The 24,782-nt window shown below is 32.0% G+C and overlaps 2 protein-coding genes and 2 long non-coding RNA genes across 11 annotated transcripts in view; 2 read left to right on the forward strand and 2 right to left on the reverse strand.

Annotated features, from left to right (window-relative positions):
- The first annotated feature begins 1,623 nt into the window (after positions 1–1,623).
- Positions 1,624–11,371, forward strand: LOC148935460 (uncharacterized). Of its 7 annotated transcripts, XR_016140424.1 has the most exons (3): positions 1,828–7,459; positions 7,962–8,024; positions 8,201–11,371. It is a non-coding gene; the product is annotated as an uncharacterized LOC148935460 (long non-coding RNA). The 7 variants fall into 7 exon arrangements; XR_016140420.1 differs by lacking the exons at positions 1,828–7,459; positions 7,962–8,024 and adding an exon at positions 1,624–1,784; XR_016140426.1 differs by lacking the exon at positions 7,962–8,024 and having other exon boundaries at positions 1,819–1,926.
- A 93-nt stretch (positions 11,372–11,464) lies between these two features.
- LOC148935461 (uncharacterized) lies at positions 11,465–12,901 on the reverse strand. The gene is made up of 2 exons (XR_016140427.1): positions 12,759–12,901; positions 11,465–11,651 (listed from the first exon to the last, which is right to left on the reverse strand). It is a non-coding gene; the product is annotated as an uncharacterized LOC148935461 (long non-coding RNA).
- A 13-nt stretch (positions 12,902–12,914) lies between these two features.
- LOC105431616 (DDB1- and CUL4-associated factor 6) lies at positions 12,915–22,955 on the forward strand. The gene is made up of 16 exons (XM_089081831.1): positions 12,915–13,432; positions 13,709–13,863; positions 15,072–15,189; positions 15,258–15,436; positions 15,517–15,652; positions 15,722–15,882; positions 16,053–16,224; positions 16,772–17,020; positions 17,086–17,434; positions 17,679–17,788; positions 17,861–17,944; positions 18,132–18,189; positions 18,336–18,470; positions 18,944–19,196; positions 19,333–19,438; positions 21,334–22,955. Exons 1-16 carry the CDS (start codon positions 13,342–13,344, stop codon positions 21,390–21,392), a joined length of 2,415 nt encoding a protein of 804 aa, XP_088937957.1. The 5' UTR covers positions 12,915–13,341; the 3' UTR covers positions 21,393–22,955.
- Positions 19,910–24,782, reverse strand: part of CaMKII (Calcium/calmodulin-dependent protein kinase II) — a 116,744-nt gene continuing 111,871 nt past the window's right edge. For both annotated transcript variants that reach the window (XM_089081835.1, XM_089081834.1), the window contains exon 18: positions 19,910–21,408. In XM_089081835.1, coding sequence (XP_088937961.1) covers positions 21,378–21,408 — 31 coding nt within the window. In that variant the 3' untranslated portion in view covers positions 19,910–21,377. The remainder of the gene's footprint in view (positions 21,409–24,782) is intronic.

Here is a 24,782-nt window from a genome sequence, read left to right on the forward strand (position 1 = left end):
TTCTCTTTGCCAAAAGTTGCTAGGGAAAAGCAACGAAATATGAAAATTAAAACAGACTCTCTTAACGATTGTATCGCATTTGTCATACTTAAGGGAATTTTAAATCACACAGGCAAGGATCCATATAGGGAATAAGTTATAAAATACCAAACAACAATTTCAAATATCGTAAAAACATAAAAACATAAAAAAACTTACCTTAGCCTAAAAGTCAACCTTAATTATTTCTATCTAAAAAAGCTAAACGTTTGGAAAGCAACGTTTTCAAAAGAACATCTAATAAAAACATTCTTGTGTATACTCGTGTATCACAATCGTATCTATTGTACATACAATTGCTTTTTAAAAGCTATTCAGACAAGAACATATTTATATACTATTATATTATATACTATTTATGACTGATAATAAATTTTTATAATTAATCGGAATAATAAAACTACATTTATCCGATGTAAGTAGATGAACCACTGCAAATTATGAAGTTAAGATTGAAAGAGATACTTCTCTTTTTCTGAACAGGATATAAGTCTTATCATACACGAAAAGGTCGATTTTTTCAAGTTTTGGTGCTCAATTTACAGTCAATAGCAATTCTCAATTTACAATAACTCTTATTTCAATAATTTTTAATGAAACCAATCAATTAAATATAAAGGAGAAAATTTTAATAAATATTTATACACCTTAATACACTAATATTCAATATAAATTTATATTAATAGGATAATATAATATCAAATTTTGTTAAACTGTAACACTGAATTATATAAATTGATTTAATAAAAGTAATATATTTTTAAAAAGTTTCATTTACGTCTATGTATTGTGTGAAAGTTGATAAATAGATACACATATAATAATATATAAACATCACATATAATAATATATAATAATGTTATAAAATATGGAGTGTATGTATTACTATGGTCGGAATCGGAGATGCAAACCGGTTCTGAAACGAAACGATGGGCCAACCCAAATTTGGATAAATCAAAGGTAAACTCAAACCAAAAGTTTCAACAACACACGTATACTTAGATCAAAATTTATAATTTATATAATTATACAAATCAAAATTATTTCATATACAAAATTACATTCAAACATATTCGTAATAAAATATTATATATCATTTCAGTAAACTTATCTATTTTTTCAGTCCACTGAAATAAATATATCTCCCATGAAAATATTAAACAATACTTCATTAATATTATTGAATATACGAATGAAAATTAAACCTAAATGAATTACAATCTAAAATTTGCTTAAAATTTTAAAAAATACGAAGCAATTTAATATCGGAATCAGTCTAACTCTAGAGACTAAAACTGAAGCGTTTTTATCACAATCGCAAGATCATGATTGCAAGCTTTGATTTAAGACTAGAAAATCGCAAAGGAAAAACGGCGTACATTAACTATCCGTATGTTTAACTAATATCGAAATATTTAGTAAAATATGTTGCAAAGAACATGTCGCCTTCGATTCTCTTAACGCATGTACATGCATGTGATGGCACGTAAATGCAGTCATTGGCCCCAGCCTGCCAGGTTGGCCGACGGAACCACCGCCACCTGCGCCATTCACGACCAGCCAATCCTCACATTGCCGAAACTGCGTGAGACATCGACTCTTCCCCTTACTTCCCTTTACCAACACGCCGGGTCGGACTGGACCGCGATTCGACTTCTGAACTCGACATGCTTCCACGAGCACGCTTCCCCTATGCGCAACGTGGCGTGGTAGTGAAGGAGTGCGGTAACGGCGCGCCGAAGGGGGTAAGTTACGACGGTCACGACGGCTAGTGAGGAAGGGCGCAGCACGGTAGAAGGAGAAACTTGGCGGTGCGTTGCCAGCCGGCCGACGCACAACGCGGCCGCTCAGTTCGCTTCGATCGGTCGAAGCATGCGGATGTTATTGGTGTGTAATTTGTATCTTCCTTCTCGACTCGTTCCGTCTTGTCTCGGCTTGGCTCGGTTCGGTGCGGTTCGTTTCGTCTCGTCTCGTCTCGTCTCGTCTCGTCTCGTCTCGTCTCGTCCCATTCCGTCTCGTCCCATTCCGTCTCGTCCCATGTCATCCCATTCTATCCCATTCCATCCCATACATTCCATCCCGTCCCGTTCCGTTCCGTCCTGTTCCATTCCATTCCATTCCATTCCGTTCCGTCCCGTCCCATTCTGTCCTGTTCCGTCTCGTTCCATTCTATCTTGTTCCGTTCCGTTCTATCCTATTTCGTCCCGTTCGTCTCGTTCTATTTCATTTTGTCCCAACTCATCCTGTTCCGTTTCATCCCATCCCATTCCATCTCATCCCATTCCATGTCATCCCATCCCATTCCATGTCATTCCATCCCATCCCATCGCATCCCATTCCATCCTATCCTATCCTATCCTATCCTATCCTATCTTATCTTATTCTATTCTATCATATTCTATCTTATCCTACTCTATCCTATCCTATCCTATCCTATCCTATCCTATCCTATCCTATCCTATCCCATCCCATCCTATCCTATCCTATCCTATCCTATCCTATCCTATCCTATCCTATCCTATCCTATCCCATCCCATCCTATCCTATCCTATCCTATCCTATCCCATTCCCATTTCATTCCAACGCTTCCTATCCCATTTCCAACCCGTCTCATCTTACGCCATCCCGTCTTATCCCATCCCATTCCATTCCGTCCCACCCCGTCCCGTTCCATTCCATTCCATTCCGTTCCGTTCCGTCCTGTTCTGTCCCATTCCGTTCCATCCAGCTCCGTCTCGTTTCGTTTCGCTCGCTTCGTCTCGAATCGTCTCGTCTCGTCTCGTCTCGTCTCATCTTGTTTCATTTCGTGTCGTCTCGTCTCGTCTCGTCTCGTCTTGTCTTGTCTCGTTTCGTCTCGCCTCGTCTCATCTCCCACTGCCTTATTACATTTTACGCTTTCCTACGCCTTTATTCATGACATATTAAATCGTAAAGGGCAATGTATTTTGCTCGCGGAAAAATAATCGATTCTTTAATGATTGAAAGATATCGCGTATTTTTTATCCTTTCATTCTTTTGAATGTAATCTGATCCGATGTCAAAGCATCTATTTACTCTTGTCTTCTTTCCTTATCGTTCGTTATTGCTTCTACCTTCTTTTTTATTACTTTTCTGCTCCTCGCCATCTTTTTACCTCCTCTTAGATATCGTGAAGTATACGCTCCCGGCTGACAGTGCGCTTTTTAGGTCTGCGCGTGTGATTCGCGCAGTGGACGTCGTCATTTCCCCTTCCAACCCTATTTTCTTTCCTCTTTTCTTTCTTCCTTCTCTCTCACAATTCTCGATGAACCAGAAATCTCCCTCTCAAGCGAAAAGGGTGGAATTCATCGCGGACGTTTTATATGAGATCACGAGACAACAGCGATAGCAACGACGACAACAACGACCATGATGATCATGATAATGAAGATTGATAATAATGATAATAATAATAATGATATAGATAATAATGAGAATAATAATTATATTGATAATGATGACGATGATAGTGGTGACGACGACGACGAGAACGACATGCCAGACGAATATCCAGGTGATCAGACTCCATGCAAAAAACGAGCGCTATGATGTCATTTTCTTCCTCAATCGACCGACCGACCGATCGATGGATTAATTGATCGATTGATCGATCGATCGAGCGAGCGAGCGAGCGAGCGATCGATCTATCTATTTTCCTCGGCATAATGTGCGCACATATGGCTGATAAATATTCTACTCTTTATCGTCAGGTAAGTGAAGGTCACGAGCGGGATTAAAATCAAAACGGCGCTTGTGATCAATTGAATTTTTTCAAATATCTAGTGAAAGTAGCGTAGAAATTTTTGTATGATTTATATATTTCTTTTTCAGCTTCAACTTTCATTTTTCTAGTATCAAGTCTTATCACTTATTTTTTTCTTTCTTTATATGGAAATTTGTTGGACGGAATTTTTAAATGTTTTATTCATTATAAAATAATTTACGTATTACGAATTACGAAATTATTATATTAAATTATTTTCTTTAAATAAATGTTCTTTATTATATAATATGCAAAAGTAAAAAAAAAGTTTTTCTTATATTCAATTTTGAGTTTTAAATGTTGAAATTTCAAGATTGTTATATAAATTAATTTTCTGTTAGAGTGATGATTTATCATTCTCAAATTTCATATTTACATAGTTTTTAAAAAATTATTTTTGAAATTGATTGAAATTAGTTTATCTTTGAGAAATTTATAACTTATAGCAATTTTTATATAGAATATCTTATTTCATTAAAAAAACTTCATATATTTTTTTATAATTATATATTTTATAATTTTTTATAATTTTATATTTTTATATAATTTTTTATATATTTCAAGATAAATTTAGTCACATGATTTTTAAAGGTATGACTTTTCTGTTACACACATCTGACATTCCGTTTTTAGACCAAGCAAGATTTGTTAATCTTTTAATTGCAAAACATTTTATCCATATAAAATTTGAAATTCATTTAATATGGACTATATATCGACTATATATCGACAAGAAATTAATATATTTGAACTAATTATTCTTCTCCATAATGTGTCATTCATTTTTTCATATCTCTTTCAGAAAGACAAAGTACATATTGCACCATCTTATTTTATACCTTCATCATCTTAATAATATTCATTCTTACCTCCCCCTCCTTCCTTTCTTTCATCATCCATCTCATATAACTCTTCGCGCGCGCGCGCGCGCGCGCGCACGCGCACGCGCACGCGCACGCGCACGCACGCACGCACACACACACACACACACACACACACACACACACACACACACACACACACACACACACACACACACACACATTCGTTTTATATTTAATATTTTATATAATATATAATTTCCATATTCTATACATAAAATATAATATTTAATTTTATTATATTTAATTTTTTATATATTGAGATTATCGAAGAAGAAATTATCTAAAATTCTTAAAATTCTAATTTGCAAAAATAATTTAAAAATGTCGAGTTAGAAAATTTATAATTATAAATTATATAAATTTTCGAGAATGCGTTACATATAAGTGTATATAATATTGCAAAAGATTTAAAAATTTTTGTGCGATGTGTGAATGTGTGTGAGTATCCATATGTGTGATATGTGAGTGCGCACGTGCACGCATGTGTGCGCTTCTATAATTCTAATATTTTCTCTATAATTTTTGCAATAAGTAGAAAATATTTATCAAATATAATCTTAATTATAAATTTTTAATTTTTATGCCATTAGAATGCAACATATATATTTTCTTTTCTATAATATAAAATGTGAGATAAGGCAGATAAATCATAAAATAATTTAGTTTAATTTAAATTTATTTATTTATTCATCTTTACAAAAAGATTTGTTTGATTGGTTCGTTAAATTAATACAATTAATTATTTTTATTATATTTTTACGACACATCTGTTAATTCTACGTATCTGTTAATTTTTTATAGCATAGAATGTAAGAACATGTGCAAAAAATATATGACGGTATGATACTTTTGGCGCGACATCAGATCAAAGTATAAATCTCTATTAGTTATGTAATCATGAGATAATACAGTCACATCATTTTAACATAATTCTTCGTTTTAACATAGTTCTTAATAAAATCAATCGAAAAAAATATCGGATTAAAAAAATATCTGATTAAACAATAAATATGTTTAATATGACGCCCATGTTTAATTTGCAATATTATAATTAAATTTAATTTTTTCAAAAGTACCTAAAGTATCGGTACTTAAAGAAGTATCTAAAGTGTCGATACTTAAAGAAGAAGCTTGTAAACGTAATGTATAATAGAAATTTGCGTTTATAAAAACTTGTATATTTTTGTAGTATTTCTTTTAAATTAAATTACTACTACTAACTAATCGGATCAATAGTTTAATAATTAAAATTAATTTAAATGATTATCGAACGATAAACCGAACAAATATTACGTAATCTGGAAAACATATTTATGAAATGAAATAATTGTAAAGTAAAGAACAAAACGGAATACTAACAATAGAATGAAATACTTTTCACTCCTGCATTGGGCGAATTTTGCTTGGACAAACGGCACGCCCAGTATGGCGTGATATTTAATTAAATTAACCATGCTATAGAGTCCAGTTCCCTGAGGTCATTCCCATGTCTCATCATCTTTATTCCATCGTATCTCTTCATTGCGTCAGTTTTTCAATTTTATTATATTTCTCAATACATTTCCGTTATTTCTATTTGTTAAGATTTTTTTTTTTACAAAGAAAGTACATTACGTACACAGTACATAAGTTTAGTTTACGTTCTTTCTATCGATTTTGAAATAGTCTCTTTAAACTTGGGTATCCGTGCCAAATATTTGGTCTAAACTGAATAACAAAATTTTCCATCTTAATCTTATGGAGCTTGACAATATAACAGCTGTATAAGAGTATTCCGTATTAGAAAAAAGTACAGAGTGAAATGTGAAGTTTGAAATTTTATATATATGAATGTTTTAAAACCTGATTAGATCTAAATTTGGTATAGCAAAAACAAATATATATATATATATATATATATATATATACGGTTCTAGTCAAGGTCTAGATATTGCATATATATATATATATATATATATATATATATATATATGCAATATCTAGATCTAATTACGAAAATGCGTAATCTCTGAATGTGAAGGCATATATATGGCGTGTAATGTATTTTATTTGAGCTTGGATAGCGAACGGCAGCACTCTCGTCTCTCGACCGGATGGAGCAGGATGGAGGAGCCGTAGGCCGTAGGCCGTAGGTTCGTTCGTTCGTTCGCTCGAAACGCGAATAAGAGAGAGAAAGAGAGAGAGAGAGAGAGAATGTGTCGCGTCGAAAACCACGTATAGCGCATGCGTGAGCGTGGATAGTCTGGCGCCAGCAGGTGCGGTTAAATATAGCTTATGCAACGGTATCCTCTCTCTTTATTTGCGCACTCCCTTGATTCTCTCTCTCTCTCTCTCTCTCTCTCTCTCTCTCTCTCTCTCTCTCTCTCTCTCTCTCTCTCTCTCTCTCTCTCTCTCCCCCTATCTCTCTCTCTCTCTCCCTCCCTCTCTCTCTCTCTCTCTCTCTCTCCCTCTCTCTCTCCCTCTCTCCCGCCTTTTTCTCACTGTCTTTTCTTTTCCTTCTGTGCTCTCTCTCTCTCTCTCTCTCTCTCTCTCTCCCCCCCCCCCTCCCTCTCTCCCCCCTTACTCCTCTAAGGAAAGCTCGTAAACATGATTATACAAAAGTATTATCGGATCTCATCCTTAGCTAATCATTATTTCATTGACTTTTGTTCATCGAAAGATTGCATGTGACAGAGTTTTTATTTTCAACTCGATCTCTATGAAATTTGTGTAGATTTATTCAATACTATATGTGAATGTATTCAGGAAGATACAAGTTAGTTATATTTAACTTTATACTGCGCACAATTGTTTATTGTATAATTTTATTTACAAGAGAAAAGATTATTAATTAATGTTTTAAATGTCATCTTATCCAAGACAATATATTTGATAACTTGTTACGCATGTATATTTGGCATGCGAGAAATGCGAGAAATGCGAGAAATGCGAGAAATGGCGAGATGACTTGACATTTCTTGATTTTATATCATTATAAAACGCATTGCAATTAACCCATTATAATAAGTCATTCAATAATTTACGTCGTAACGACACTATCTCGTAATTTAATTCACGCACACTTCTTTTTATATACTTTCTATAATATTAATTTAATTAATAGATATTATTAATATCATTGTTATTTTTATATAATAATATAGAGACTAGATGAGTCGTACAATTTAAACGACATCACTCATACAATGTACGAGTGTGAGCTTATATTTACGACGCATGAGTCGTATAATTATATTCGTCTTTTTCACGACAATAAGAAAAGTAAGAGAACTAAAGAGGAAAGGGTCCGGACGTTTAACTCTCAGTGACCTCTCTTTTGTGTAAGTTTAACAAATAGTAATAAAATTTATAATAATATATCTTACACACAATGCTGCCACTTTGATTTTGTATTATGATTACAATCGACGATCTAAAATGATCGTAAATCCGCCAAGTCATTTGCGCACTTTAATACATATGCGTGGTATGATACATGTGGTATGTTGATCAACAGGCTTTATTTGCATCTGCAACAAACATGGAGCTACAGTATATCCCGCATCTTATAATAATCCGACATTTCCATTCATCCAGCGTCCATCTTATTTCTCGTGTTTCTACGAAATTGAAGATCTTCCAAGTGGATTTGCGAGCAACGCAATACTTGTAAGAAATTAAGAATAATTTCAAAAATAATTTCCTTCGTAAAGTTTTGAATAAATTTTAAGATGTTAATAACATTTAATAATTACAATTTTTTATAACGTTGTAGAATTATTATTGTATTTACTTAATGTTTTACATGTAAAATGTCCAAAAGAATTTAGTATTCTCTTCAACTATTTTTAATCTAACGATAAATATTTAGAAATGATTTATACTCCGTATAATTATCATCTCGCGTTTTTAAAAATCTTTTTTATTTACGATTTAGAAATTTGAGAAAATGTCAGAGTATTATCTCAATCTCCAACTTATACGTAATATAAATTATTTGATTTGGCATAGGAATTTTTTTAGAAACTTTAAAGTATGTTATTTTCATTAATCTTTTCGATATGAGATTGAGGCCATGCAGAAATTATCGATATATTGATACAGATTGATCTCGGTTTAAACAAGTGTTTTTCGATAGCTCTCTGAATATCTCGTTGAATGAGTTCTCGTGAAAAGAATTGTACAGTGATGAGATACATATTAATATATCTACATTATCTACATTTATTTTGCTATTCGATGCTTTTTATTTTTAATCTTGTCTGCAGTTTCAATTCGTCTTTCATACGAAACATTATAATTGCGAGAGAAAATGAAAATATAACATTGCCAATTACAACGTGTGTATGTAAAAGTATGCATAGTAAAATCCTGTACACATAAAATTTGATTGTATTTCTACATCAAATGGAATATGTTGTTTTGTATGTGCGCGTATTATTATATAACCTGTGCTAATATAATAATGTAATACGCGAGAGGTGAAAAATCTGGGAAATTTTTTTTTCTTTACAAGAATGAAGTTATATAATAGTATAATAGAAGTTATATAATCGATGAAAATTTCTTCTTTGAAATTCCTGATGATATTCAATATTTCAACAGCGATATTTATTGTTATTACATGCAACATTTGAGACGATTAGTACAACAATGATGTATGTACGAGAATACACATACAATATGTAATCTGTTACAAATCTAATAATTCAGTCTCCTCATCTAATCGCTTTAGTAAATTTACCTTTTTTCTTTTATACATTTATACTCTTCCATTATACATATATTGTATTTTGTATTTACTATACAAATCATGCGAGAAGAGAATAAAAATATCGTTAAATGAAAGTGATTAATTGTAAACAATTTTACACTTTCTGACTTTTTTAAAGTCTTTTATAAGCTTTCTTCATATTTTTCTATTTCATCTTCTGAAATTTTTCAAAGTTATATTTAGTATCATATTACATTATATTTTTTTTTTAATAAGACAAGAAAAGTTTGAACTGATTGTGAAATATCTGCACAAACGAAGATTATTTATAGATAAATGGAATAAATGCAATTATCTTTAAGAAATATATTAATATTAATATTTTGAAAATATCAATGTACCGGCATAAAAAGCTGTTAAAGTAAATTATTACTGTTATTATTATTTGTTATAATTATTTTGTTGATAATTTGATTATTATTATTATAATATTATTAGGAGAATGCAATTATATAAGGGAAATTACGTCGCTGAAACGTTGTGTAGGAATATTATTTTTAATATTAATTCCTTTAAAATATCCTGAAAATAGTATTAGTTTTATATATCGCTCGAAGAAGTCACGTCAATGCGGTACGACCAGTTCGGAACTCGCTTTCACGAATATTGCTATGACGACACCTGCATATAAATGCAGAGATCATCAGTCACTTCTTCGGATTTTCGTTTTAATATTTAAATGTGACCGTGCAAATGAAAAATAGACGCTTAGAAAGCGAGAGAGAAATATAAACCCGCCCACTACATAAATGTCCTTTGATATTAAACGCAATCAGAAAGACTTGAAAATTTAATGCTTTTTTTGCCTAATTCTCTCACAAAGAATTAATTTCTATGATACTTAGATTTCATAAACATCTCCTATATACTTATATTTATACATTTAATTCTACTTAAGAATAAAGAAAAGATTATCTTATTATGGGGGAGAGAGAGAGAGAGAGAGAGAGAGAGAGAGAGATTTATCTTTGTGTAGTTATTTTTTCTTTTATACTTTTTCTTTTTGTAATTTCGATAAGGTCTATTCTTATATCAGAGCAAATCTCCAGCAATTAAAAGCAAGTGGACAAAGTACAATAAAATATAATTATAAAAAGGGAATTGTAAAGAGCAAAGATCGTTCTTCACGTGGCAAGACAAGATGGCTACCGGCTACAGTATACGGAGTATCTGTTCACATCTTACCGGGCAGCATTAGATTGAAGTTCAAAATTCTAATACTGTCAGGTAAAGATGTCGTCAGGATTCCAAAGACGACGATTTAAATAAAGAAAATTTATCAACGAATAAAAGCAGGTTTGTAACTTTGATATAGAGAGTTGAACACAACAACAAAATTTTTCCATTTCTCTTTTTATCATAAAACTTATGATAAATTTTACTATAAGTTATTATGTAAATCACTTAATGTAAACTTATTATAAATATAAATAAAGCGTATTTATATGCATAAATAAAATATATTGTAAAATAATATATTTATATATGTAAAATGTATTTAGAATGTAAAATATATTTATATGTTTGTATGCAACAATTATATCCAATTATATATAAGTGAATCTTTCTACAATAATAGTTACAGAAATTCGATACATTTAAATGACTAAGAAATTCCTACGATAGATGAAGATTCTCGTCGTTATATAATTTCGTAAATTCTTCATGATAAGAAATATAAATATCTCCCGTGATAATAAACTATCACGGATTTTACGGATTCTTATCTAGAATCACTATTAATACGAGTATATGTCTGTTCTTCTTTTTTGTAAAAGCAAAATGAAAAATTAAATCTTTTATAATAAAACAAAAGAAAATAATGTGTATTTTATGTATACTTATCCACACATTATATCAATGTATAATCTAATTAATAATCTGAAATAAAAGGAATCGAATTTTACACACGCACGCTCTCTCTCTCTCTCTCTCTCTCTCTCTCTCTCTCTCTCTCTCTCCCCCTCTATATATATATATATATATATATATATATATAAAACAACATTTGATAACATTATTCTTTTCTCTCTTTGATGGAAATTCTTAAGATAATAAATAACATCCAGTATAACAATCCAGTGAAACAATTTTCGAGATATGATTCTTCCAAGTTTTATTTGGCCATGCCAGAAAGTGCTCGTTTCTCCTAGGAAGCTACAAAAAGACCCAAGTCTTCGTGCGAATAGTCTATCTAAAAATAGAGAAAACGATCTCTGAAAGTTTCTCGGTGAGAGCAGAAAGATTGAAAGTATATCATGTGTATGCTGAATATTCCATAAAATTATCATAAAAAATACTCTATAAAAAATTATCTCGTATTATAATTATCTCGTGATAAATTATATCGTTTACGTTTTCGTGTGTTTAAACCACATAATAATATATTGATATCTGTATCATGACATAGATAGGTAATGTATTAATGTATAACAATGTGTAACAATTCATAATATTGTATTTTATTCAGTATATTTATAAGTAAATATATTCAAATAAATATATTCAATTTTTGAAAAATATATTTTATATTGACTAAATATCTCTTTTTTAAACTAAAAAAGTAATAAAAGAGACAAAAAATGCAATATTCACTTTTTCCGATTTTTATATCCTAATAATATTACAACCTTCTTACATATCCGATATATATTTATTACTTTTTACCAGTTATGAATATTTAATATGTATCAGACATGCAATGTATTAACAATTGTATTATTTTTTTAACATAAAACCGGTTACTTGAAAAAATTATAATACACAGAACGTGCACATATATGTATGTTTAACTTATATTTCTACCTTGGTATATGCGACATCAAGAAGATGATATACTATATGAAAATATCGACATGGCAACCGAGACCGACGCAGCTAATACTCAATGAGTATTTTACCGACAGATTTTTGATAATTATCATGTGACGTTTGACAAATGTGCGTGATTTATTGAATTTTACAAATTTAAATTTCTGCGATTCAAAATTCAGAATTTAGATGTTTGCATTATAATCTTCAAACTTGAAATTTTAGAAACTGCGATTCTTGGAATTTTTATTTAATGTATAAAAATATTGGATGAACTGAGAGAAACTGTATTATCGATCGAAATGACATCCAAAAACAGTGGTGTTGTGTGTGTGTGTGGTGTGTGTGTGTGTGTGTGTGTGGTGTGTGTGTGTGTGTGTGTGGTGTGTGTGTGTGTGTGGTGTGTGTGTGTGTGGTGTGTGTGTGTGTGTGTGTGTGTGTGTGTGGATGGTAAATAAATGAAGAGATACCATGCAATGTCATGCATTACCTTATCTAATTATGCACACATCCGTGCATGGATGTGCAAACGTACATACGTACATACGTACATACATACATAGGTATATATAATACGTATGTATGTACATATATACATCGCGCGTATTAGCATCCACATGCGCGCGCTCACGAACGCGAAGTGATCTCTCAGCTGTTTGTCCGAAACTCCGAAACGCTGTGGTGCGAGGTGCGAGGTGCGAGTTGGTTTCGAAGCAATCATCGGAAATCGGAAATCGTCAGCAGTCGTAGTCGACTGAGGCGGAGATGACTATAGGAATCATACCACGCGAATTTTCCGCACTACAACGTCGTGTTTATTTTTAGTCTCGAGTGTGCCATGTCACGTCGTCGCATCGACGCGTCGACAAGATTTTTGCCGTGTAATTACGTGCCGCGAAATTCCTAAAAACTCGGGGACTCGGGGACACCGCACTAGGCACTAGGAATTTGCTCGCGGCAGTAATTCTTTCGTATGATCCATTCGCTGTGAGCAGCGGCGATTTGAGCTCGATCTGATCAAGGATCTATGCGCTGTTGAAAAATCAGCTGGTAATTTTATCAAGAAGCCAACTATGAGGAAGACGCGCGTCAACATTTTCCATGATATCTATTATCAGCCGTACGACGATTGCACGAGGCTCAAACTCTACTCCAGTAGCAAAGGTAAGATAATCTCTTTTCTCGGCATATAACATAGATGTGTAATGCGAATGTATGTGATAGTTTGACATAAACTTATACGCGATTAGATTTTTCGAGTTGTAATGCGTAATTGAAACATCAATCATTTTCTGTTTTCGTTGACTTGAAATAAAACAACATATTATTACTTCACTGCTCTGTTTCTTATCATGCCTGACTACAATCTTATTTCAATTGAATTCGACAAATTGAAAAAAAAATATTTCATGTTTTATTATAATATTTCTTGTTTTACAGCTAGCTTACAGTTGATACAGCGTATGTCGTTGCTGAAAAGATTGAAAGTCCACAATGGTTGCGTGAATTCTATTTGTTGGAACAGTAGTGGAGAATTGATACTGTCTGGAAGTGACGATCAACATCTTGTTTTAACTAATGCACATAATTATGAGGTACATTTTTATTTTACCATTATCAAGATTTGTGACAATCAAATGGATACCTTATACTTGGAATTTTATATTTAGAATGATTTTACAATGTATAATAATTAATGAAAGTCTATCTGTGTAGATTTTTTTGCACATATTTTAATTTAGCAATGTTACTACACACAGCTGGCGATTAAAATGTATCGATAACTTAATTCTACTACTTTCCTTAACTTGAAATTTAGTTGTGGACCATCAGTCAAAAAAGATTGCGTGCCAAGATTATTTTTGAGTTTATCCTTGAAAGCTGAGTATGTCCAGCAGTTAATTATACTTGGCAATTCTCAAAATATTTTTTTAACCTCTGACTCAGTTTGGGAATGTAATATATGTATTTGTGTAAAACGATTTTGTATAAATTATAAAGTGAGACGATTGTAATAACGCACGATTATATTATTATGCTATAGATTTCATCTATGGAAGAAGTACAGTGTATTTGTGCCCCTTTTCTTTATATTTTATTCTACTCTATTCTTAAATTTTTTTATATTAATTCTTGGTTTTTGTTGATACTAATTACCCGATTGTTTAATCGATCACTTTAATATAATATAATATAATATTAATCTAAATCTCATTTAATATCTCATTTAATATAATGGCATGCAAAAGAAAAGTATCTCGTTATTTGTTCGGAAACATAAAAACATTACATTAAGCATGACATTAAATCTTTTTAAAGAAATACTTTGGGTAGTTAATTCTAATCAAGGTCTAACACATTGACATGGTTAGAGATACAGATGCTGGTGCCAAAACCAATAAATTTGCGTCTGTGTACATGTGTGTGAGACGAGCACGTGATTAAATTTATCATCTAGTATTATTTAAATTTTATACTTTGTTAATTAATCGTGACATAGCATGCTTGTGTTATATTTCTTTTTTATCTAAATAATATTTTAATTTAACATATTACATGAATAATTCCTCAAATTAAATATATAGTTATATATATATATATATATATATAACATATATAGTTATAGATATATAACATAGATAATGATGCTAATTTTATATTTTATTTTATTTTATATTAGTTAAATATATCTCAGCGAATTATTTTGATTATATCATATATTCAATTCAACAACTCTCAAGTTGAAAGAGAAAAGAGAAAAAATATATGTAATATATTATACATTCAATTTTTCTTATTGAAGGTATTAACGGACTATAAAACGAGTCACAGAGCAAATATTTTTAGTGCCAAGTTTTTGCCTAATAGTGGAGATCATCGTATTGTTTCTTGTAGCGGAGATGGCATTATTTTGTATACAGGTAGGTATAAAAATTGATAGAATATAATTGAACAGAACAAATTAATAAATGACCGCCAACATTTGCAGATCTGATGAGAAAAGCAGAAACGTTCCATAATCAATTTACTTGTCACACCGGTACTACTTATGAAATAGCGACAATACCTGGTGAACCGCATAGTTTTCTAAGCTGTGGGGAAGATGGGACTGTGAGATGGTTTGATCTCAGAGTGAAGGATAAATGTAGCGCTACGAGATGTAAAGAGGCAAGTATTATTTTTACTATAAGATGCTATAATTTTTACGTAATTTACTTGCAGAATTATAAATTGAATTATTTTTTTAGGATGTACTAATTCCTTGTCAAAGAGCCGTGACTGCTTTGTCGGTGAATCCTGTATTGCCTCATCAGATAGCGATCGGTTGTTCTGATAGTACTGTAAGAACGTTCGACAGAAGAATTCTGGGTACACCCGCCACCGGTAATCTTTACGGAACCTTTAATTGTATTACGTCACACACAGTACAGAATAAATATGCATATTTTCTAGGTTGGACAGATACGGAAAGTTCAATAAGATCGCTGTGCAGTTTCACTGTCCCAGAATTCGAAGGCAATTCTTACAGGATTACATCGCTGAGTTACAGTCCAGATGGACAGGATGTTCTTGTCAGCTATAGCAGCGATCATCTTTATTTATTTAGTATCAAAGTAATGTAATAGTAACATGGCAATTATAACTATTTTTATTTACATTTTCCAAGGTTGCCTTCATATTTTATTTATATAAAAGAATAAGGCTTATAATCGTATATTTTTTTTAACTATATTATCATTTATGTTAAAATTAAAATTATTTATTTCTGAAATTTATAATCCAGGATCAAGGCAGTTTGCAACTACGGAAAGATGCAATAATGGGAAAAGGAAAGGGAAAGAAGCATCCATTAAGATCGCCTCAACCAGTTCGTCGTTTAAGACTTCGCGGCGATTGGTCTGATACTGGTCCTGATGCGCGTCCAGAAAGAGAAGGAGGACGTCGCAGTGGTACAGGTAAATTGATATTCTTATTTTTATATGGGATGTATAAAAAGTACCGGGGCTGCAAAATATCTCGAAAACTAAGCATTTTAAGAAAAAATATTTCAGAAAATTTGTAGGACTTCAAAAGATCTACTTACTGGCGCTATGAATTTGACCTTGGATGGCATCGCCAAGATCAGAACAAAGTCACCTTGAATTTTTAAGTGAGATTCTTTAAAATACTTTATTATAGTATTTTGAAAAACTCTCGAGATAAATCACAAGAATATGTAAGATAAGGAGTTCTATTTAAAAAAAATCGATCCAAGGTCCAACTTATAGCGCCAGTAAATCTTTTGAAACCCTACAACTTTTTATTTGAAACACTTTTTCCTAAAATGCTTAGTTTTTGAGATGTTTCGCCGTCAGGGTACTTTTTGTATATGATCATCCTGTATATAATCATACATTATACAAAAAATTCACACACACACACACACACACACACACACGCGCGCGCGCGCGCGCGCGCACGTGTGTATGTATATATATATATATATATGTGTTTATTCGCCAGAAATCGCTCAGGCAAGACCGGTGCTGCATACATCTTTGATGCAGAGGATGACAGATGTACTCAGCAGAATGTTGAACGATCCAGCCACGCGCGCCGCTCTGAGTGGTGGAGGTGAAGATAGTTTAGAAGGTGTCATTGAGCAACCAGAAGCTATTCAAAGCACTGAGAATAATTCTGAATTGAATACAGAGAGAAGTGATGATGCGGTTGAATCGAGCGCTGAACAAAATAATGTTCCAGGAATAAGTGGTAACTAAAATAGATATATCCACTATACATTTTGATATTTGATTTTATTGAAGCGTCGCTTTTAGGAAATAGAAGCACGTATGTTGACAGAGATGTGGACGAAACGATTAATACTGAGAGACTACAAACGAAAGAAGTTAAACAACCACAGCAATATAACGAATTATCATTTCCAAATGTATCCGTGAGCACGAATGACGTTCCTATGGAAACTGAATCTAGTCAAATCGGTCAAGCGCAGATCGCTTCTGCAAAATGTACAAGTAATGTTGATAAACGTGACCATGATAATGTATGGAATCGAAACAGAAATGAGGATGAAACTGCATGTACGAATATAACTAGCAAACAGGAGAATATGATGGAGAATCTTCAAGATAGATTAACAACAATGCGGGACGGTTTTTTGGAAAGGTTAGATATACATTTTTTTCTTGTTGAGATTTATTAAATTTATATTTTCTTTTTCTCAATTAATGTATATTTTAATTAATGAAACTATTTGAAATGTGTATGTGTGCGTGTGCGTGTGCGTGTGCGTGTGCGTGTGCGTGTGCGTGTGCGTGTGCGTGTGCGTGTGCGTGTGCGTGTGCATGTGCATGTGCGTGTGCGCGCGCACGTGTGAATATATCTGTGTAATATGTAATTTTATATATAGACATGGCAGTGAACCTGCTGTGAGTTTAACGTATTCTGATAAAAGCTCAACTAGTGCCACGATATCGCTTGGTGTTGGCGATGAAATGACTCGTGATAGTTACCACCCGGGTGAATATATCAATCTCAGATAATGTTTTAATATATTGATTAACTGACTTTATATAGCAATTTATTTTTCAGGTCCGTCTGGAAGTAGCAATAATACTCTCGATGCAGGTCCGAGCAATAATCGCAACCATTATCATTATAATGAAGATAGAGAAAGTAAATATTTAAAATAATCATTGTGTGTATTGTATTTGATAGTTCTTTTTAAAAATTTTTTTAATAATTTCATAAATCTTAATATATGCATTCATATATGATACGTGAATGGATATGCGTAGCGTGTGGCGTGTAAGTGTAAGATATTTATTCATTTATTTATATATACATGTGACATTTTTTACAGAAAGTAAAGAAACTGTGTACATCGATAGCGACGATGAAGATGTTCAATCAGATGAAAGGTCTGTTGAAGTGTCACGATAAACATTTTATTCAATTCAAGTCACTATCATTTCTTTGGTTCATTTCTTTATACGTATATCTATTTATTATGTGGCCTCATCTTTAAAGTTATAATTTTTTTTATCAATAACTCTAATATTTACAGGTTGCTAAATCCAATCGAGGAAATGGACGAAGCAATTGTCAATGCTCGTTCATCGCAAGGACACGAGACATTTGATGATACCTATCTGACGGAACTCTGCGTAAAACGAAAATATATGGGACATAGGAACGCCAGGTTGAAAATTTATTTTTAATATTAGCATAGTATTAGCATAGTATTAGCAAACTCAACTATTAATGAGAGCGACACGTGTTCTCAAGTTCGTGTGAGTGATTTCTATAGAGATTATTTAAATGTGAGGACTATTAGAACTGTAGTTAAATTAACACGATATTAAAGTAATTACGCCAAAAAGCTGACCAGGGATGTCTTTGTGATACCGATTACATAGTTTGTAGTCAATACCATATACCAAATCTATTTGGCGAGTTTGGCCGCTGCCACTATAAACAATAATTTTGACCAAGTCCTCGTCTAATCAGAGTGTATCAAAGTGTAAACGTGTCTGAAAGATCGGAAACCAAATCATTGACTCGAGTAGTTCCGAAAAAGCCTCCGAGCGGACTGGGCGGATTGTACGATATTAAAGCCGCCAAATTATTTCTGACTATTCGCCTTTCCTCCATTTTTGACTCTAGTTTCTTTAGGACCATGATAAAGGAAGCAAATTTTTGGGGCAACGATTTCGTCATGTCGGGTAGCGACTGCGGTCATGTATTCGTGTGGGAAAGGGACACCGCAAAATTGTGTATGCTATTGGAAGCGGATCAACATGTAGTCAATTGTCTGCAACCGCATCCATATCTTCCGATATTAGCTACTTCTGGCATTGACTACGACGTCAAATTATGGGCGCCGATCAACGATCAGTCGAGCTTTGATGAAAAGTTTGCGGAAGATGTAAGTTGTCCTATTTTATATAGTTTAAATATTTTATATAGTTTAAATTAATAAAAGCAAAAGAAATACACGCATATGTCTCCGTTGTATGTGGAAAGGCAGAATTTTGAGTTTTGATGTTTTACTCTGCTTTCAGTTGAAAAAAAGAAATGCAGTTATGTTGGAGGAGACCAAAGACACAATTACTGTACCTGCGGTTTTTATGATCAGAATGCTGGCATGCCTCAATCAAATACGCAGAGGTAGTGAAAATTTATAATAGTATTCTCTTTAGGATCTCTTCACGATAAGTCGCTATACTGATATGTATGGAATACACAAGTAGGAAAAATAAATCCAACATTTTTTCGGAGTCTTCCATTGTTGTGCGCAGGTATTAAAATACATGATGATTAGCATTGGATGATATAAAGTTTTATCTGAATTTTTTTTGCATTGCGTATCGTCTCATTTTTTTAGATGATTACTTGAATATAAAACATCGGTATGTATCAATTGATACAGAAGCCGAGAAAATTTCTTTTCTTTCTTTCTTCAATGTATTAAATCAATATTTGACTGTATGGGGCATTTTTGTGTTCTTAAGTGTTCTAAAGTGTTCTAAGTGTATATAAAATCATAAATTCTTTTGACAATGTCTAACAATTTACACTTCACACTTTACACGTTTGTTCGATCTTGCTGAGTAAAATTATTTGGATGTAGATGATGAATTATTTTTTTTTTCTTTTGGCAAAACTTATTCATTCAAATTTTACTTCATTTTATTAATATAAAATATTTTTTAGAAATATTATATATTATTTGTTAATTATTATTTCAAAATATACATATATTCAGTATATATCACTTGAAATATGTATTGAATAAATACTATATCAAGATTATATCAAGACATATAGGACCAGTGTCGTTATTATTATTGTATACAAATAACAAATACAAATACAAATATTACGAATAATTTGTTGAATAATTGCATAATGTGAAATTATACTGTTGCGTGCATCTTAAAATTATGAGAAATAAAATTTTTGTTTAATTAAAAATTTATGTGTGTGTGCGTGCGTGCATGGTGTAAAAACTTGTAACTTTTGTACGATATGTACCTTTGTACGTATCGTACAAAATAGTTTAAAATAAAATCTTGCGCGCGTACATTTTAAACAATTAAATATTTAGAAATCATGGGAAAAACGTGTCGTACAAAAGTTGTAGAGTTTCTAGAGGGCCACATGATTCTGATATTGATTCATTCGTTCAATTCGACGACATTGGCGAGACTTTATGATCGCCATTTTATTAAGTGGAATCTTATATATATTTTTTGTTACGTAATATGATTATTCTAAATATAAAAGTATGAAGGTACAAATGTCCAAAAGTAAACAGTTTACGAAATATTTTATATTTTATTCTGGCATATTCTGATAAAATATAAAATATCTCGTAAACTATTCATTTTTTGATAAATTCGTTTCTTAATACTTTTATGTCTTAATACTTTTATAGTAATAAGAAAAATCAATGGTATGAAGAAGATATATAGTTGCTTTGCAAAAAAACTATACAAGCATAACAATATGCAAATATATATATTTTTTAAAAGTCAACTGTATGTTTTCTCTATACTAATCGATCTGACAGTCAGCTATGAATGAATCAATATCATAATCATGTAGCACTTTCGAAACTATAATTTTATACGAAACATCTTTTTCTACAATCCCGTGATTTTTAAATATTTGGCTGTTTAAAATAAAATCGGATAATCTGTGTACACACACACACACACACCGCGCGCGCGCACGCGCGCGCATGCACGCACACACAAATACATATAATTTTATGTATCATTATATAATTATTTCTTAAAATTTATATTAATTCCTAATATATTTTTTCAATTATATAAAGTTGAGGATAAACAAATAAATAAAAATTGATTAATTATAATGTTAATTTTGTTGTCTTTTTAATTTTAAAACTAATGTATTCAAAGCTGATGCGATTTTACGTGCGTTTGTTCAAATAGATAAACACAAACTTTACCGAAATATATTTAGAAAGATGGTCGTTTGCGGTCCATTTATGTCCGTATGACAAAATAATACGAGTCATGTTGATTATATTGTAGGTCGAGGTCGCAACAGGAGACGGAGCAACGACGAGGGCGGCGAATTACGAGGTGGCTAAGTCATCTTCGACGATACTGCAAGTAGTACGATAATAAAATACAACGATAGTAAAGATGTATTAATCGCGCATCAAATGCGGGACTGCGATTATGATATAATAATCCTTCGTTTATCGATCGAATCAATAATAGATTCAGCACGAACCGTCTTGATCGGTACGTTTGATCGAACGGATCTCACGATGTATATTTCGGTGTATAAATACATCCATAAGGTATTCGACAACGTTGATTATGAATCTATATATATATATATATATATATATATATTTTGTGCTTATATTAAGATACCAAATTGCAATAAAATATTGTGTATCATATTGTGTAGTTCCTCGAATCGGCTCAAGCTTGTATGTCTCTTTTGGCCTTTTTACGTACATAATTGATATTTATAGTTGAATTTACATTATTTAATGTATCAAGAGAAGGAAAAAGGGAATTCTTTTTTATCCTTGTATATACTTTATATTTAATAATATATGTCTATATGATTTTCACAGATGATACATGTTAGCATCTGAATATTTATCCGAGTTGTATATCATTATTATACGGCCCCGTGTATTTTGCAAAGAGATTGTCGATAAAATAATGAATGTCAAAATTAGCATGTTAGTCGAAGGCTTGCTACAAAAATATTTCATTTCCGCTTGTATATATTTGATAATGTGGATAATTAGGATTTCAAATATACACGATGATTATCTAAATTCTTCCGCCATCAATAACGTCGAGCCATCGTCAAGCTTGACGTTAATATGGTAACAAAGAAAAATATCGAGTAACACTCGTGTAATAATCGGAGATTATTGATATTTCAGATTCTCATGTCTCGTTTTCATATTCGTTAATAATTATTTATTTCAATAATTACAATCTCTTATATATGGATGTCGTCTATATATTGAGAGACTAGTAAAATAGTATTTCGTAAAAGTTTGCAGAATTGTGTGTTTGATGCTCAAGAGAATAAATACAGTACTGGGTTACAGCTTAATGATCAAGAGAGACATATTTTATTTTCTTCTGTTGTTATACTGCAGGCACAAATATCTTGTAAATCGCAAGGTCAATTTTTCACGTCCGTTCTGTACGTCGTTTATGATTTACATTTATCATCGTGAATAATAGGAATAATAGGAATAATAAAATGTCAGTAATACAGTTTGATCCCGTAGAAAAGGATATTGTAATCTTAACGGTATTAAGACATGGAAATTTTTGTCGTAAGGCTAATTGTAACATGTGCCTTACAGGTTTTTAAGTTGAAGCAATAAAGTGTGAACATGAGTAATCGTATCTATTTGAGACATAAGCAGATTTTTTTTTCTTTTTTGAAAAATACCCAGGATTTTAGAAATCGACTATCGGTCGATATATCGCGTCGCTGCTTGTGCAATGTTAGTACGATAATAGAGAATATGACCTATGGTAGAATATGACAAACGATCGTCAGATTGAGCAATGTACACATAAGAATGAACGACATGTCTTTACAATTATGTATTATCAAGTTGGGAGTTATTTATAATAAAAATGTGAACGAACGTGCAGTATAATAACGCAGCGTATTCTCATCATTAATCCTATCAGCATTGATCCTTGTCATCTTTGCGAAAAATGCCACGTACCTAATAATGATAAAATTGAACACACACACACACATGCGCGCGCGCGCGCGCGCGCACTCTCTCTCTCTCTCTCTCTCTCTCTCTCTCGTTTAGATTTTCGTAGAGAATTTTACAAATAATAATGTTTCTCATTTTCGCACATGTAACAATACACATTGCAAAGTTATATTTGTGGCAATACTTAATCAAGAATTCGGATTGTCGAGTATCTCGAAGGTGAAAAAATCTTGTAAAATGAAATCGTTCGACGGCAGCATTCTCGTGTAGCGATGATAAGACATCGCGTATTATAATCCTTAATTTCAATGCGGGAGAAAAATGATTAAGAGAAAGCAATTAGACAAAATAAAATCACACATTCAACAAGATTCAACAACAGAATCGAATTTAATAACAAAATATGAATGACGTATTTGTGACGTAATAAAATTAATTGTATAATCGTAAACGGTAATAATAAAACAATATCAATGATCGTATTATTAACGCTACAAATGACTATAAGAATTATAAATGTATCCAAACAATGGGCTATAGCAATTGTAGTAGAAACGTACAAAGAGATCGCACGTTTACAAGCTGTTGTCTGTGGTATTATAAGAGGACGCAGATAACTAATTGTAATTTAATGATCGTTACATCGACGATCTTTTTTATCCCGATTATTCTCTTTCCAGCAAGCACCGCTTTCATTCAAGTTTTATTAAACGCTCCTATTATAAGAACTTTCGTTGAATATAAATCTCTGTACTTTATCGTAATCGTTACGACCGTAATGTATACGTAATGTAAACGTTCATAGAATACACACTATTTTGCTCAATGAACTATTATCAATGTTTACAGGATCGTTGATAAGCGCAGGAAGAAGGCTGATACAATCAGAGTATATCGAGGATACAATTGAGAGTCTCAGATCAAGATATCTCGCTTCTTATAATTATATATCCCATACAATTTGCGAAGCCGATTTCGAAGAGCAATTTCGATTTCATCAATTCAGTTTCGTACAACTGTCGCTAAGACCCGGAATCTTTAAAGATATATAACCAGAGGACAAATTGTTATACACGAAAATCTTTATTTCGAAGTATATATATATATATATATATATATACTTGAATACACACACATTTTTATTTCTGTGTGTGTGTGTGTGTGTGTGTGTGCGCGCGCGCGCGCACTTACATACACATACATATGTCAGGATATGTCTGTATTCTACTTAAAGGCAAAACGATGAATAATCGGAAATTTTCGCGTTATCTACAATACTGCTTACTGCTTACGAGAAAATTAAGAAGAATTTAAACTCGAGAGCAAAGGAATTGAAAGAAATGAATTAAATATAATATTTAGAAATAAATTGACGGATTGATGAATTATACGTTAACAATTGTAATTTCCCTAATCTTGAGTAAGGTAGACGAAAAAAGAACGAGATAATCGAGAATCTTCAAGGAACAATGTGACGCGTGTGGAAACATGTGTGATTCGATTGCGGGCGCAACTATATATATATATATATATATATATATATATATGCATATGTGTGTACACACACACACACACACACACACACACACACACACACACACACACACAAACACACATACGTATTTCTTTCTATTTCTCTGAGCAATTAGGATAAAATTATAATCGATTGCTTATTCGTTATTTGTAAATTCAATATTTAATGTAAAAATCAAGTTTAGCGATTATATATTAAATGTATCAATGAGAGAGGAAAAGATGGAG

The sequence above is a fragment of the Pogonomyrmex barbatus genome, unplaced genomic scaffold (assembly GCF_055798465.1).
Source record: "Pogonomyrmex barbatus isolate J1 unplaced genomic scaffold, ASM5579846v1 scaffold5, whole genome shotgun sequence".
NCBI lineage: Eukaryota > Metazoa > Arthropoda > Insecta > Hymenoptera > Formicidae > Pogonomyrmex > Pogonomyrmex barbatus.

What these genes read in the sequence shown, in the direction of transcription:
- LOC105431616 (XM_089081831.1), top strand. Translation starts at nt 13,342, where the DNA reads ATGAGGAAGACGCGCGTCAACATTTTCCATGATATCTATTATCAGCCG. An exon ending in TTATAATGAAGATAGAGAAA is followed by an intron (nt 17,945 to 18,131) that starts GTAAATATTTAA and finishes CATTTTTTACAG; the next exon opens with AAAGTAAAGAAACTGTGTAC. An exon ending in GATGTTCAATCAGATGAAAG is followed by an intron (nt 18,190 to 18,335) that starts GTCTGTTGAAGT and finishes TAATATTTACAG; the next exon opens with GTTGCTAAATCCAATCGAGG.